Source organism: Halichoerus grypus, chromosome 5 (genome assembly GCF_964656455.1).
Source record: "Halichoerus grypus chromosome 5, mHalGry1.hap1.1, whole genome shotgun sequence".
Lineage (NCBI taxonomy): Eukaryota > Metazoa > Chordata > Mammalia > Carnivora > Phocidae > Halichoerus > Halichoerus grypus.
This window is the reverse complement of record NC_135716.1, coordinates 167,351,425-167,368,042: the sequence shown is the minus strand read 5'-3', so window position 1 is coordinate 167,368,042 and position 16,618 is coordinate 167,351,425. Positions and strand designations below refer to the sequence as shown.

The 16,618-nt window shown below is 41.9% G+C and overlaps 1 protein-coding gene across 5 annotated transcripts in view; it reads left to right on the top strand.

Moving 5' to 3' along the window:
* The window catches only part of WDTC1 (WD and tetratricopeptide repeats 1), a 64,895-nt gene that overhangs the window by 27,930 nt on the left and 20,347 nt on the right, over window positions 1–16,618 (top strand). For all 5 annotated transcript variants that reach the window (XM_036116461.2, XM_036116459.2, XM_036116462.2 and 2 more), the window contains exons 4-5: window positions 16,005–16,051; window positions 16,454–16,565. In XM_036116461.2, the coding sequence (XP_035972354.1) occupies window positions 16,005–16,051; window positions 16,454–16,565 (159 nt within the window). The remainder of the gene's footprint in view (window positions 1–16,004; window positions 16,052–16,453; window positions 16,566–16,618) is intronic.

Below are 16,618 nucleotides of genomic sequence, written 5' to 3'. Positions count from 1 at the left end.
TCTGTCTATAGGATAAAAACCTGTGAGTGGAATTAGTAGGTCAGAGGGTACACGCATCTGTGATTTTTAGATAATTATTATCAAAATTACCTTTCATGGGCACCTGGGTGGCTCAGGTGGTTAAGTGTCTGCCTTGGGCTCAGGTCATGGTCCCAGGGTCCTAGGATCAAGCCCTGCAGTGGACTTCCTGCAGGGAGCCTGCTTCTCCCTCTCCCTCTACTGTTCCCCCTGCTGTGCTCTCTCACTCTCTTTGTCAAATAAATAAAATCTTAAAAAACAAAAACAAACAAAAACCATAATTATCTTTCATGGAGTTTGTACTAAATTATACTTCTTTTACACTCCTTCATTCTTTGAGCAGTGCTCAGCAAATGTTTGTTCTCTCCCCATCCCCAATCTCTACCCCTCCATGTGTCCCCCATTATTCTGAGAAATTTCACAAATGAGTGAAACTTGCTGGGCTAGAGAGATCACAGCTTAGTTTCCTAAAAAGAAATGTAGTCTACATTGATGCCTGAGAGATGGATGGGAGGAGCTAGATTTGGGGATTGATAGGGAGAGAAAAAGTGCTAGGTTGGCGGAATAGCATATGAGTGATGCAAGAGAGAATAGAGGGTACTCAGTTCAGAACAGGTGGTCACAAAATACAAGTGGGAGAAGGATGACAGATGAGGTTGGTGAGATGAGTGTGGGTGAAATGGTCCTAATAAAAGACGTAGTAAACTGTGTTGAAGACTATGGACTTTATCCTAAGGTCAGTGAAGAGCCATTGAATGGTTTTTACAATAGGAGCAATATGATCAGAATTAAGCTATAAAAAAACTTATCTTGGCTTCAAAATGAAGATTGCATAGGTTTAAATATAGCCAGACTAGGGCGCCTGGTGGCTCAGTCAGTTAAGCGTCTGACTCTTGGTTTCTGCTCAGGTCCTGATCTCACAGGCTGTGGGATCGAGCCTCATGTCAGGCTCCATCACAGTGTGGGCTTGGGATTCTCTTTTTCCTCTCCCTCTGTCCCTCCCTCTGCTCATGCACGCACTCTATTTCTCTCTCTAAAATCAATCAATCTTTAAAAATTAATAATAAATAAATAAATAAAGCCAGACCAGCTAAGGAGCTGTGGCAGTGATTCAGGAAGAGGCGGTGGGTTACCTAACCCTAGAATCAGTGAATTTGAAAGACATTTAAGAGATAGAATAAACAGAATTCTTGGTGGCTTGATGTGAAAAGTTAGGCAAAGAGAAGTCAAGGGTGAAGGTCAAGTTTCTGACTTGACTGGCAGAGTAAATGATAGTATCATTCACTAAGGGAAGCGCTGGAAAAGGAATAGGTTTGAGGGGAAAGATAAGCTCAATATGGATGTTCTGGAGTTGTATGTTATGCGTTATCTAGTGCTTTCTGGATAGGTAGTTGGAATACTTGGGTCTGAGCTTAAGATAAAGGTACACACTGGAGATGTTGATTTGGAAGCAGGGAACAGCATAGAGTTTGGAACAATGAAAGAGTTGTAATTGCCTTTGGGGAATGTGCAGAGTGGGAAGAAAGCCTAGGATAGAGACATAAAGAAGACCAACATAAGGGCCACATGAACAAAGAATATGCAAAGGGTACCAAGAAAGAGTAACTAGAGGAGTAGGAAGGAAAACAGAGAGAGATGGTGATGTCACAGAACCCAGAAGAATAAAGTTTCATTGAGGAGGAAGTAGTCAGCACTATCAAATACTGCCAGGGGCCAAGTAAGATAAGGATTAAGAAATGTCCATTGATTTAGGGCAAGGAAGCTACAATAGTTACCTTGGCAAGAGCCATTTTTATGGTGTGTGGTATAGATGATAGAAGTGGGTTGAGGAATTACTGGGAAGTAAGGAAGTGAAAATATTGAGTATAGGCTACTCTTTCAGTCTGGCTATGAAGGGGAAGAGAAATGGAAGGCCATAACTAGATGTGGATTTGGCATCAAGGAAGTACTTTTCTAGGTTAGAGGAACCTGTGCTTGTTTAATTCCAAGGGGATGGAATCAGTGGAGAAAAGGGAAAGTTAAAGATATAGGAGAGCTAGAATATCATTCAGGGTTGGGGTTTTGTCAGATGTATGTTGCAAGAGAATGATTTTAGTAATGAATCATGTATTCTTAGGGGAATAGGAAGGGAAATAAAGACATGAGGCAGCATGTAAAGAGAGAATAGAGAGGTTGACTGGACTTTGAGGATTTTTTAGGATGAAGAATCAATGAGGCATGACTTGAGATTATATATATACACACACTCTCTCTTCACTTACCAATATATCTTGGAAATCACTTGTATCATTTCATAGAGTTCTTTTTCATAGCTGCATAGTACTGTATTATGTAGATGAGCCAAGATTTATTCAGTAAATATCCCATGTATGGACTCTTAGGGTTGTTTCTAATAGTTATAACAATACCATAATGAATAACCTTACGTATATGTATTTTAGTATTGCTGGAGATGTATCTTTAAGGTAAAAACCTAGAAGTAGGAGTGCTAGCCAAAGGGTAAATGCATTTATGATTTTGTTAGACATTGCCAAATTTTCCTCCATGGGAGTTGTACCATTTTGCCTTCCCAGTAGTAATGCATGAGAGTGCCTCCTTCTCCACAACTCAGCAACAGACTGTGTGGTTAAGCTTTGGGATTTTTTTTACCATTCTAACAGATGAAAAAATGGTATCTCAGTATAGTTTTAAGTTACATTTCTCTTATGAGTGAAATTGAATACCTTTTCCATATGTTTAAGGGCTATTTTAATATAATTTTTGCTGATTTTGGTGTAACAAAAGAGGGGGAATAAGAATTTATATAGGTACCTGCGTATTTTTGCAAACACAAGCATAGAATGGATAAGCAGAAAGTAATGAAATTGGTGACCCTCTAGCGGATGGAAGATACAGGGTGGAGAGGTTAGAGAAAAGGGAGTAACCCTTTTCTGGACCTTTTTGTAGAGTTTTTACTTTTAGAACCATGTTGAGGTTTTGCACATTCAAAAAGTAAAATAAAATCAGCAACGATCGGGAGGAGGGGGATGCCAACTAACCCAAGTAATTTTTGAACACAATACTTTGACTATATATATTCTTTGACCATATGTTTTTTGGTTTTTTTTTTAAGATTTTATTTATTTATTTGACAGAGAGAGAGAGAGACAGCGAGAGAGGGAACACAAGCAGGGGGAGTGGAAGAGGGAGAAGCAGGCTTCCCACCGAGCGGGGAGCCCGATGGGGGGCTCGATCCCAGGACCCCGGGATCATGACCTGAGCCAAAGGCAGACACTTAACAACTAAGCCACCCAGGTGCCCCTGACCATATGTATTTTAAAGACAAACTTTAGGGGTGCCTGGGGGGGGCTCAGTCGGTCTGCCTGTGGCTTGGGTCATGATCTCAGGGTCCTGGGATCAAGCCCCACATCTGGCTCCCTGCTCAGTGGGGAATCTGCTTCTCCCTCTCCCTCTGCGGCTCCCCCTGCTTGTGCTTTCTCCCTCCTTCGCTCTCTCTCTCTCTCTCAAGTAAATAGATAAAATCTTTAAAAAAAAATATATATATATATATATAAAGAAAGAGAGAGAACTGGTATATTGGCAGCAATTGAGTAAGAGAGCCAGAAAAGAAGATGAGATTAGAGGATTTAAATTTACTATTAATTAGGATTAATTCTAAGATGTTTTGGTATATATTTTCCTTGGACATCTTTGCTCAGCATTCCACGTCCCGCTTTAGTTACATGTACTAGCTCATCTCGTCTCAAGTGAGTTTTAATGTCATAACTGGACAGGAGCCAAACATCCTGGGATTCCAGTTTATAGCCTACAGTCCTCACTTTTTTGGGTGGCACTTTCGTTTTTGGTTCCATCACCAGGATCTTCCAAGTCCACTTTAAAAATTTTGACCACACTGTGATCCATTCTATTTCTTTCACTTGTGGGATTTCTTGGCACAATGTTCCACACGTGGAAGAGAGCGGGAGAGGAAAGGAATCTCACTTTACAAATAGGGAAAATAAAATTGAGGATTTCCAAGGTCACATAAGTGGTAAAAATAAGATTAATAAGATTGTATCAGGCCTGTCTGGCCCCACAGTTTATAATTCTTTCTACCTCAACCATGTGTCTTTAAGGGTTTAGCAGCACCCGGCTGGCTCAATCAGTAGAGCATGCGATTCTTAATCTCTGGGTTGTGAGGTCAAGCCCCACACTGGGTGTAGAGCTTACTTTAATTAATGAATTAATTAGTTAGTGGGGCGCCTGGGTGGCTCAGTTGGTTAAGCACCTGCCTTCGGCTCAGGTCATGATCGTGGGATCCTGGGATTGAGCCATCAGGCTCCCTGCTCGGCGGGAAGCCTACTTATCCCTCTCCCACTCCCCCTGCTTGTGTTCCTGCTATTGCTATCTCTCTCGTCAAATAAACAAATAAAATCTTTTTAAAAATAAATAAATAAAAATAGTTTGTTGGTTTAACAAATAGTTCTTGGCTTGGTGGATTCATTCTCTTGCCTTATTAGTTTTCTTAATATTTTCCGTAAATAAGTTGCAAACATTACATATCTCACCTTCACAATCTGACTTGATTGCTTTTTTGTTCCTGTTTTGTTTCTTGCATAATTTGAGCATAAATTCCTTAGAAACAAGTAATATCAAACTAGATTGGTCTTCTTTTTGAATATGGTTAGTAGACCAGAGAAGTTTTATAGTATAACCTTATTCTAACAAAGACTTGTCAGAGGTGGGTTTTTTTTTTGTAATATCCTTATAGAGAAGTAAATTACATACCAAGTTTATTAAATAGTCACCCACAAAGAAAAAGATGGAAGTGAGACCTGACTTTGTGAGAGATTTCAAGGAATATTCTTTAGATCAGGGTTCAGCAAATTATGGCCTATGGGCCAAATCCAGCCTGCCACCAGTTTGTTAGCTTGTTTTAGTTTATTTTTTATTTTATTGAAGTGTACAGTTCAGGGGTGCCTGGGTGGCTCAGCTGTTAAGCATCTGCCTTTGGCTCAAGTTATGTTCCCAGGGTCCTGGGATCAAGCCCCGCATTGGGCTTCCTGCTCAGCAGGAAGCCTGCTTCTCCCTCTCCCACTCCCCCTGCTTGTGTTCCCTCTCGCTTTGTCTCTCTCTGTCAAATAAAGAAATAAAATCTTAAAAAAATAAAGAAGTGTACAATTCAGTGTGCTTTTTAGTATTTTCACAAAGTTGTGCAACTACCACCACTATCTAATTCTAGACATTTTTATTGCCCCCAAAGGAAACCCTTTACCCATATTAGTAGTTACTACCTATCCCTAGTAGCCATTAGCCACTACTTTTTGTCTCTGTGGATTTTCCTATTCTGGACATCTCATAAAAATGGAATCATACAATACATGGCTATTTTGTATCTGTTTCTTTTACTTAGCATGATGTCTTCAAAATTCATCCATGTTGTAGCATGAATCAGTACTTCATTCCTTTTTATAGCCAAATAACATTCCATTATATGGATATACCACGTTTTGTTTATCCATTCATTGTTGGTGGACATTTTGGTTGTTTCCATTTTTTAGCTATCGTGAATAATGCTGCTGTGAACATTTGTGTACAAGCTTTTGTGTGATCGTATATTTCCAGTTTCCTCAGGTATATACCTAAGAGTGGAATTGCTGGATCATATGTTTTTTGTTTGTTTTTATGTTTAATTTTTTGAGGAACTGCCAAACTGTTTTTCAAAGTGGCAGCACCATTTAACTTTCCCAGGAGAAATGTATGAGAGTTCTAGTTTCTCCAAATCTTCACATATATGATTTAAAATGTTTTTTCCCCATTTTGTGGGTTGTCTTTTCACTTTTTTGATAGTGCCTTTGACACAAAAGTTTTTAATTTTAATGAAGCCCAAATTATTTTTTTCCTTTTATCACTTGTGCTTTTGGTGTCATGTTTACAAAACCATTAATCATCAATTACAGCCCCACCACCAAAAAAAGGTGGGGGGTTACCATTGCCTAATCCAAGGTCACCAAGATTTATACCCATGTTTCCTTCTAAGAGTTTCATACTTTTTAGATCTTATATGTAGGTCCTTGATCCATTTTGAGTTAATTTTTGTATATAATGTGATATAGGGGTCCAGCTTCATTTTTTGCATGTGGATATGCAAGCCACTGTCTTCAAAGATCCTTTAAGCTTGTTCCTAAAGGCGGATGTTCCTAACTTTTTCTAGGTTTTTTGGTATCCCTCTCCATTATGGTAGAACTTTGTCTCATGTTGCCATGGACATGGACCTGTTTTTGTTTATCCTACTATTTATTCCCTTTTTTCCCAGTACTTTATACATAATGGGTATTGAATAAATGAATTTTCTATTTGGTCATAGTTTAGGGTAGCAATTTAATAGCTGCAGAAAATAACCCTTTTGGAAAAGTAAGTAAATAGGAAGGAATGCAGTTGTTCAAGATGTGTACCCTTTCTGAGTATCCTAGCCATGTGGGAGGGGTCTTTGAGAGCAGGATCTGGAAGATACACACATAAGTATCCCAGGTATATGAGAGAGTATACCTGAGGACTAGTCCAGGGGTGGGGGCCAGCGTTTACCAAAGTGTGCTTGCATATATTACATTACATCATTTGATCTTCACAGTGATCTTGTCAGGTTTACATGATCATCATCCCAATTTCTAAATGAAAAATATGAGGTTTGGAGAGTCTTTTTTTTTTTTTTTTTTAAGATTTTATTTATTTGTCAGAGAGCGAGCAGAAGCAGGGGGAGTGGCAGGCAGAGGGAGAAGCAGGCTCCCCACTGAGCAAGGAGCCTGATATGGAATTTGGTCCCAGGACCCTGGGATCATGACCTGAGCCAAAGGCAGATACTTAACCGACTGAGCCACCCAGGCATCCCAGTTTGGGGAATCTTATGTGACTACTCATACACCTAGGAAGAGGCCAAGCCAGAGTTGAACCCCGACAACTCTTTTTACTTTACAATTCTCATTGTCACTAACCAGCCTCAGCTTGTTGTATAAAATAAATTTGGACAAAAGGCTCTCTAGTCCCTTTGGTTATACCAGGATACACACTGATTTGTAGACTTCCTAACTCTTTGCTTCCCCCCCCCCCTTTTTTTAATTCCCTTATACAATGGTTCCTATTTTTTTCCTCTAGAAATGAATGACTAGAATGACTTTTATTATTTTTCCCTTATGGATCCCACATTTCGATAGATTGCTGTCTACTACTTGTACTTTTTTATTTATTTTCAAAGATTTTATTTATTTATTTGAGAGAGAGAGAGAGGTGAGAGGATGCACACACAAATGGGGGAAGAGGGAGAGGGACAAGCAGACTCCATGCTGAGTGTGGAGCCTGACACGGGACTCAATATCATGACCCTGAAATCATGACCTGAGCCAAAATCAAGAGTCAAGACACTTAATTGACTGAGCCACCCAGGCGCCCCTACTAACTTGTATTTATTAATAATGTTTCCCACTTTATTTTATTTTTAAAGATTTATTTATTTGACAGAGAGAGAGACAGTGAGAGAGGGAACACAAGCAGGGGGAGAGGGAGAAGCAGGCTTCCCGCCGAGCAGGGAGCCCAATGCGGGGCTCAATCCCAGGACGCTGGGATCATGACCTGAGCCGAAGGCAGATGCTTAACCGACTGAACCACCCAGGCGCCCCATAGTGTTTCCTGTTTTAATACACTTTCCACACCATTACTGCTCATCAGGCTCCTGAGTAGCACAGGCGATATTCTTAGCATTACAACCCAGATTTTATAAGGGTCCCTGGGTGGCTCAGTCAGTTGAGTGTCCGACTCTTGGTTGCAGCTCAGGTCATGATCTCAGGGTCATGAGATTGAGCCCCATGCCTGACTGTGCGCTCAACAGGGAGTCCGCTTGAGATTTTCTCTCTCTCCCTCTGCCCCTTCCCCCTCCACACACTCTTCTCTCTCTTTCTCAATAAATAAATAAATCTTAAAAAAAAACACACACAGATTTTATATATTTCTAGTCAAATGCCAAAAAACAAAACAACAAAAAAATAACATTAGGTCTAGTCTCGGCTGACCAGCCACCTGTAAATGTTCTTTTCCCACTAGAATTTTAAAATACATCAACTCAGGACGCCTGGGTGGCTCAGTCGGTTAGGTGTCTGCCTTCAGCTCAGGTCATGATCCCATGACCCTGGGATTGAGTCCTGTGTCGGGCTCCTCGCTCAGCGGGGAGCCTGCTTCTCCCTCTGCCTGCCACTCCCCCCTGCTTGTGCTGTCTCTCTCTCTGTCAAATAAATAAAATCTTTTTAAAAAATGCATCAACTCACCAAATTTGCAGCTAACTTATATGTACAACACTAAGGTAGAGGTGGGTATGGTTTAACCTTTGGAGGAATATTCCATAGCCATTTGAAGTTTATGAGGAGATTATAATAACATAGGCAAAGGCTAATGTTACATGTTTGGAGAAGAGGAGGAGAAAACAAAACGTCATCAGTTCTGTGAGGACAGGAGATGTGTCTGTTTGACTCAGTCATGTCTCTCTGAGCCCAGTATAATACTGGCAGGCACATAGCATTTAAGTTTTAGGCGATACAGCTCAGAATTTAAAAAGGCGGTCTGACATCATGGTTAACAGCCAAGCTCTGGAATCTGTCAGACGTGGGTTCATAATCTGGCTATACTATTTACACAATGTGGGGCTACACTACTAACACAATTTCCTCATCTGAAAAATCCAAATAGTAATGATGTTTCCATCATAAGACAATTGTAAAGATTAACTAAAAGCATATACATGGGGCATCTGTGTGTCTCAGTTAAGCTTCTGCCTTTGGCTCAGGTCATGATCCCAGGGTCCTGGAATTGAGCCCCGCATTGGGCTCTCTGCTCAGCAGGGAACCTTCTTCTGCGTCTCCCCCCCGCCCCCGCTTGTGTTCTCTCTTGCTCTCTCTCTCTCAAATAAATAAAAATCTTTAAAAAATAAATAAAAATAAAAGCATATATGGAGGTCACTGTAGTGTCCCTGGTACATGGTGAGATAGTGCTCAGTATATATCAGCTATTACTATTGCTATTATTATTATTACTTTTTTTCTCTATTGAGGTATGATTTACACAAAAATAAAGTCATAGGTCTCAAGTATTGAGTTAGATGAGTTTTGACACTTGTATAACTACTACCTGCAGCAAATTGGAAAGTACTTCCATCACCATAGAAAGTTCTCATGGTGCCCTTTCCAGTCAACCCTCCTACCTCAGAGCAACCACTTTCTGGCTTTTGTCTCCAAAGATTAGTTTTGCCTGTTCTTTACTTAATGTAAATGGAATTAGATAGTGTATTTTTGTATGTGTTTGGCTTCTCTTGCTTAGCATAATTTTTTGAGTTTCATCCATGTTGCATGTATCTACAGCCCATTCCTTTTCATTGCTGAATAGTATTTCACTGTGTGGATAGACTGCATTTTATTTATACCTTTTCTGTTGATGACCATTTGAGTTAATTCCAGTTGGAGCTTTGATTTATTTATTTTTTATTTTTTTAAGATTTTATTTTTAAGTACTCTCTATACACAACATGGGGCTCCAGCTCACAAACCGAGATCAAGAGTCACACACTCCATCGAGCCAACCAGGTGCTCCTGGAGCTTTTAAAAATAAAGCATCTATGGATATTCTTATGTCAGTCTTTGTGTGGATAAATGTTTTAATTTCTTTCAAGTGATTACCTAGGAATGGAATTTCTGGGTCATAGGGTAGATACAAGCTTAACTTCCATGAAACTGCCGAGTGGTCTTTAAGGTGATGGTAGCAATGAGATCTCTTTTTAAATGGGCAGTAATAAGCATGACATCTGAGGTATGCAGCATAGCCAGAGAAATATTTTGGAGTTATATTGACCTGGGTTCCCAGCTGGACTCTGATGTTTATAATTTGTGTGACCCTGGGTAAGTTATTTTGTATCTCGGAGACTTGGTCTTACCTGTGGAAAGGGAGTGATAATGAGATCATATATATTAATAACTAGCATTCTACCTACTAGTGTCATATGAAGGTGGGGGCTGTAGTGCAGGCTATACGGGGTACGTAGTCTGTAAAGAATTTAAAAGCAGTAATAAAACCCATTGAAAATCCATTTGCTTTTTATCATCATTATGCACCTAAAATTCTGAGCACTGTTAGGATAAAATACTTCTTCCTGCCTCCTCCTCCTCCCATATACCACACCACCCAGCAGATTATAGGGACTTACAACAAATAGTAATTATAATCAATATTTAACAAAGTTAAACAGGAACCAAGAGGTTGTAACTTGGAGTGTAAGTGAGATTTAAGACTTTTCTTGCAGGTTCTCTGTGCACTTTCTGTTTCCTCTAGGTCCCTGATGTGCAAAGCTCACCCTAAATAGCAGTATTTCCAAGGGTCCAGGGAGGCACACAAAGGTCTGTTCCTCTCTAGGAGCTGTCTCTAAGCAGTCCCTCTTCTCACTTCCTTAAAAGTTTGAGGGTTTATCCCTTTATTGTTTACTCACATTTTAATTCTATGTCATAGGCATATTTTCTTCCATTGTATTCCACAGTGTAATTACAGATTGTGACCATATATCTAAACCAGCCTTAGTTATCAAGGCCAAAATAACTCCTCTTAAACACTCTGTTCCTTATAAAGTAGCTTCCCAAACAGGTGTTCTAACTTACAGAGACCTTTATTAATACGTTTTGTCAATAGTTACTTTGTATTTTTGTAGAATCTGATTTGAGCTTTATCTCTATACTCCCTTCAACTTACCCACCTCTAAGCTAGGTTTTACCATGTGAAAATTAATCATAAGTATCATATTTGTCTACTTTGGCCTGTCTTCTGTACTTTAGATGGGTTACTGATTTGAGGACAAATACAATAATTCTAGAGGCATTCATCCATTTCTCAGACAGTACTTAAGAGCTCAGGCTCTCAAGTTAAAATCCTGCTTCCTGTCCTCACTGTTAGTGGTGCCACATTAGGCAGGTCCAGTGTGTGTGGGGTTTTGTTTCTTTTTACACACGATCAAGCAATTCTCCAACACCAAACGGGTGCCCTACAATTTAACTCAATTCTGACATTATCGATCTGGCGATAGATAGCATCACATTGCACAGGTTAAGGGCTTAGTCCTATAAGACGGCCCCGCCGCCCCTTGCACCACCCCCTGCAGATGCCAGTCACAAGCCCAGGTTATATCACCTGTAGTTCTGACCAACCGTCTATAGATTGGAGGTTCCAACAACCTCCTCCTGGGATTTGATTAATTTGCTAGAGTGGTTCACATTACTCAGCAACATTTTACTTACCAGATTACCCATTTATTCTAAAAGGGTATAATTCAGGAACAGCCAGATAGAAGAGATGCCTAGGACAAGGTATGTAGGAAGGGGTGCAAAGCTTCCACAGCCTCTTGGAATGTGCCACTCTCCACATGTTTACTGATGCATAGGCTCTCTGAACCCTGTTCTTTTGGGTTTCTGTGGAGGCTTCATTACATAGGCATGACTGATTAAAATATTGGCCATTGGTGATCTATTCAACCTCCAGCTCCTCTCTGACCTCTGGGGAGTAGGACCGAAAGTTCTTTTTTTGGGGGGCGCCTGGGTGGCTCAGTCGTTTAAGCGTCTGCCTTCGGCTCCGGTCATGATCCCAGGGTCCTGGGATCAAGCCCCACATCGGGCTCTCTGCTCATCAGGAAGCCTGCTTCTCCCTCTCCCACTCCCCCTGCCTGGGTGCCCTCTCTCGCGGTGTCTCTCTCTGTCAAATAAATGAATAAAATCTTAAAAAAAAAAAGTTCTTTTTTTTTTTTTTTAAGATTTTATTTATTCATTTGAGAGAGACAGATAGTGACAGAGCATGAGCAGGGAGGAGAGGGAGAAGCAAGCCTGATGAGGGGCTCAATCCCAGGACCCTGGGATCATTACCTGAGCCGAAGGCAGACATCCAACCAACTGAGCCACCCAGGCACCCCTGGGACTGAAAGTTCTAACCCTCCAATCATATGGTTGGTTCCTCTGGCAACCAGCCCCCATCCTTAGGTGCTTTCCAAAAATCAATTTACATAAACTCAGGTGTGGTTGAAAGGGATTTGTTACAAACGTCAAGACATCTTTTTCTCTGTTATCACTAGGAAATCCCAAGGGCTTTAGGGGCTCAGAAATGGGGAAGAAGACCTAGTAAGTATTTCTTTTTTTTTTTTTTAAAGATTTAATTCATTTATTTGTCAGAGAGAGAGAGCACAAGCAGGGGGAGGGGCAGAGGGAAAGGGAGAAGCAGGCTTCCCGCTGAGCAGGGAGCCCGACTTGGGGCTCAATCCCAGGACCCTGGGATCACGACCTGAGCTGAAGGCAGACATCCAACCAACTGAGCCACCCAGGTGTCCCCAAAGAAGTATTTCTTATTATAAATTATTATAAATTACAATATCACAGCAGGTTACCTAACCTCTCTGAGCATTGCTTTTCTTCTCTGTGAAATGAGTAATGACACCTGTTTCTAAAATAGGATAATGGATGTGGAGTCCTGAATTAGTGTCCTATTGCCGCCATAACAAGTTACCACAAACTTAGTGGCTCAAAACAACACAAATTTATTATCTCACAATTCTGTAGATCAGAAGTCTGACCCAGGTCTCACCAGGCTAAAAGCAAGGTCTTGACAGGGCTGTGTTCCTCCTGGAGGCTGTAGGGTAGAATCCATTCCTTTGCAGTTCCCAACTCCTAGAGGCTGCTGCATTTCTTGACCCATAAGCCCCTTCTCCATCTTCAAAGCCAGCAAGAACAAGACAAATCCCTTTCCCACCTACATCTCTCTAGTTCTGCAGCCAGGAAAGGTTCTCTGATTTTGAGGACTCATGTGATCGTATTGGGACTCCCTGGATAATCTAGAATACAATCCCCATTTCAGAGACCTTAACTTTAATCACATCTGCAAAGTCCCCTTGCCACCAAACATTACATATTCATAGGTTCCAGAGCATCAGGACACAGACACTGGGGGCCATTTTTCTGCCTACCACAAGTACTTAGCACTGTGCCTTGCTCTTTGTAAGCCCTCAGTAAGTGGCGATCACTTAAGGCCTTTGGTACTCTGGGAGATTGCAAGCTATAGATGTGATCCCAGGCACAGTAATTTACATCCTGGTGGGAAAATGAAACCGCTGAGGACAGAAATTATTCTGACCCAAAAAGAGTGACCAGAGCCATGTGTGGGGGTTTCAGCCAAGTGCCATGGGAATGTGAGAGAGGCTCAGGTCAGCAAGTGATCTGACAAGTCTGAACAGAGTGAATGCACGTAAGTGCAGAACCCGGAAAAAGATGTGGTTCAATCCAGATGAGAATCTTTATAGGACAAAGGGTAAGAGGGAAGGAGAAGGCAGAAGAAAAGCATTTCTAACCAGATAGTTGGGGGCGTGCCTGGGTGGCTCAGACGGTTAAGCCTCTGCCTTTGACTCAGGTCATGATCTCAGGGTCCTGGGATCGAGCCCCACATTGGACTCCCTGCTCAGCAGGGGGTCTGCTTCTCTCTCAACCTCAGCCTCTGCTCTTCCCCCTACTTGTGTGCGTGCTCGCTCTCTTTCTCCCTCCCTCAAATAAATAAAATCTTAAAAAATAAAATAACCTGGGGCACCTGGGTGGCTCAGTTGTTAAAGCATCTGCCTTCGGCTCAGGTCATGATCCCAGGGTCCTGGGATCGAGCCCCACATCAGGCTCCCTGCTCAGTGGGGAGCCTGCTTCTCCCTCTCCCTCTGCCTGCCGCTCTGCCTACTTGTGCTCTCTCTCTTTGTATCAAATAAATAAATAGAATCTTAAAAAAAAAAATCTTTAAAAAAAATAAAATAAAATAAAATAACCTAACCAGATAATTGTTCATATCTCTCGATCCTTCCTGTTGGTCCCACTGGATTCATTTGTTCATTCAGGCAACAGATACGTGCCAGGTTCTGTATCTGGCCTTGGGGATACAATGAATATAAGACACAAAGCCTGCTTTCTCAGGGCTACGTCTAGTGAAGCAGACAATCATGTCAACATAGAGCCATAATCCAGTGTGACAGGAGGAGCCCACAAGGAAGGGTATGCCTCCTTCCCAAATTTACAGGACAGGAAAGGCATCTTGAAGGAAGTACCCATAAACTGGGACCTGAGTTTGAGCTATCAAGTTAGCATGCTTTGGGCCACAAGTAACAGCCCAAGTCAAATGACCTTAAACAATAATGAACTGACTGTCTCACTTAACTGGAAGTCCAGAAGTAGAGTAGGCATCAGTATTGGTTACTCTGATCACTTTTGCTCCATTTTTTTTTTTTTAACATATAATGTATTATTTGTTTCAGAGGTACAGGTCTGTGATTCAACAGTCTTACACAATTCACAGCGCTCACCATAGCACATACCCTCCCCAATGTCTATCACCCAGCCACCTCATCCCTCCCACCCCCCACCACTCCAGCAACCCTCAGTTTGTTTCCTGAGATTAAGAATTCCTCATATCAGTGAGGTCGTATGATACATGTCTTTCTCTGATTGACTTATTTCGCTCAGCATAATACCCTCCAGTTCCATCCACACTCCTGCTCCATTTTTGTATTTTCCTTTGGCTCGGCTGCCCTCTATGTGTTGACTTCACTCTCAGGCTGGCTTCCCTTGTGTGGCAATTCCAGGTGTCACATCCATACACCCAGCATCCAAAAGAAGAAAGGCATCTCTCTCATAGACTGTCTCCTGAGAATGAGGAAATTCCTTTTCCAGAAGCCTCCTAGCAGCTGTGCCCTTGGCATCTGATTGGGGTCACAGGCTTACTTCTGAGCCAATCCCTGTGCCCAAGTGAATGCCATGTCCAATTTGGTTAAGGAAGGCCTAAGTTCCTAAACCTATCAGTTTGGCAAGGACAGTGGATTTATACTTGCTGAAACACATGGTCTAATTTGGAACAGGGAGATAAGTAAATGAAAATCTAGGTACCATTAGGAATGAAGGAGGGTGGGAGAACAGAAAACAGTATATAGGAATGCCTAGTGACTTGTTCCTTCCTTCTCCGATGTGGGACTCACTTCTGCCACTTTATACCTTCTGCCTTCCATGGGTTCTGTTTCCTCGTGGCTCTGGCTTTACCATGATTTCTCTCTCTGCATGCTTTCACCTTCAGCGTCTGTTGGTAACTGCCTCACTCTCTCCATGTTTCTCAGTTCAGACCCCCAAGCTCAAGACTCTGTCCCAGTTAGCCTTACTATACCAGCCTCCACCTACTTGAAGTAAGCTCCAGAAGATGAGGGACTTTGTTTTGTATACTTCTGTATCCCCAGTGTCTAAACAGTACCTCGTATGCAGTGGGTGCTGGACAAATTAAATATATGCCAAATGGATGAAAGATCAGCCTTCTAGTTAATTGGCTGTCTTTGAATCAGATACTCCTCTGGGCAAATTTTCTGTGGCTGAGGGGATGTCCCAGGAAGGGGACACGTCCCTTTTAGTGGTAGGAGCAGAAATTTGTTTGGATCTCATTTCTACTGCTTACTTTGATCTGAACTTCAGTTTACTTTCCTGCAAAATAGGATCAATGAAACCTGCCCTTTAAAAGGCTCAGGTGGGGGTTCCTGGGTGGCTTAGTCAGCTAAACGTCTGCCTTTGGCTCAGGTTGTGATCTCAGGATCCTGGGATCAAGCCCCTCGTCGGGCTCCCTGCTCAGCAAGGAGCCTGCTTCTCCCCCTCCCTCTGCCGCTCCCCCTGCTTGTGCTCTCTCACTGTCTCTCTCTCTCAAATAAATAAATAAAATCTTTTAAAGGTGTTGAGTATTAAGTGAGATCATGATTATGAAAATATTTTATATATTATAAGATACTAGGCAGTGTAATTCAATTCTGGTCACTCACATGCACCAGGAAAACACTAATGATGGAAAGGCCAGTTTACCTGTTTAGTTCTACTTCTTGGTGTTGAGTCCCCACAGGAGAACCTCTAACTGGCTCTCTTGTCCCTTTCCATTTGCTCCCCCAGGGTCACTCAGGATGTGTCAACTGTCTGGAGTGGAACGAGAAAGGAGAGTGAGTATGAGCTAGAGCACCTGAGAAGGTGCTGGAGATGGGAGTGGGAAGCTGGGAGAGGGGACTTTCCTCCTTCTTAGTAGATCTAAGGAAAAGAAACTGCTGCTCTTTTCTGTGTACTTAAGTTTAGTCCATCATTATCAACACACAGTTGAACAGTGACTTGGGTGACCACCCAAACCCTGTTTTTTTGATAATCTAATGCATTTAAGGAATAATGAGAAATCCTTAGGATAAAAAAGAAGAGATTCAACTAAGGTTTATAAGATAACGTTGAATTCTGTGATATCTCCTGTTCGTCACACTCTGTGTGGCTTCATTCCCTATGAACAGGGGACGTGGGGGAGGGGAGCGTGGCCTGGGAACTCGAGGAGAGGTCAGAACCCTTCATTCTGCTTGCAGTTTGCTGGCCTCTGGTTCCGATGACCAGCACACAATTGTGTGGGACCCTCTGCACCACAAGAAGCTGCTCTCCATGCACACAGGACACACGGCAAATATCTTCTCTGTCAAGGTGAGCAGGATAAGGCCCAGAGCAAGTAAAAGGCATGACTGGGCTGTGCACAT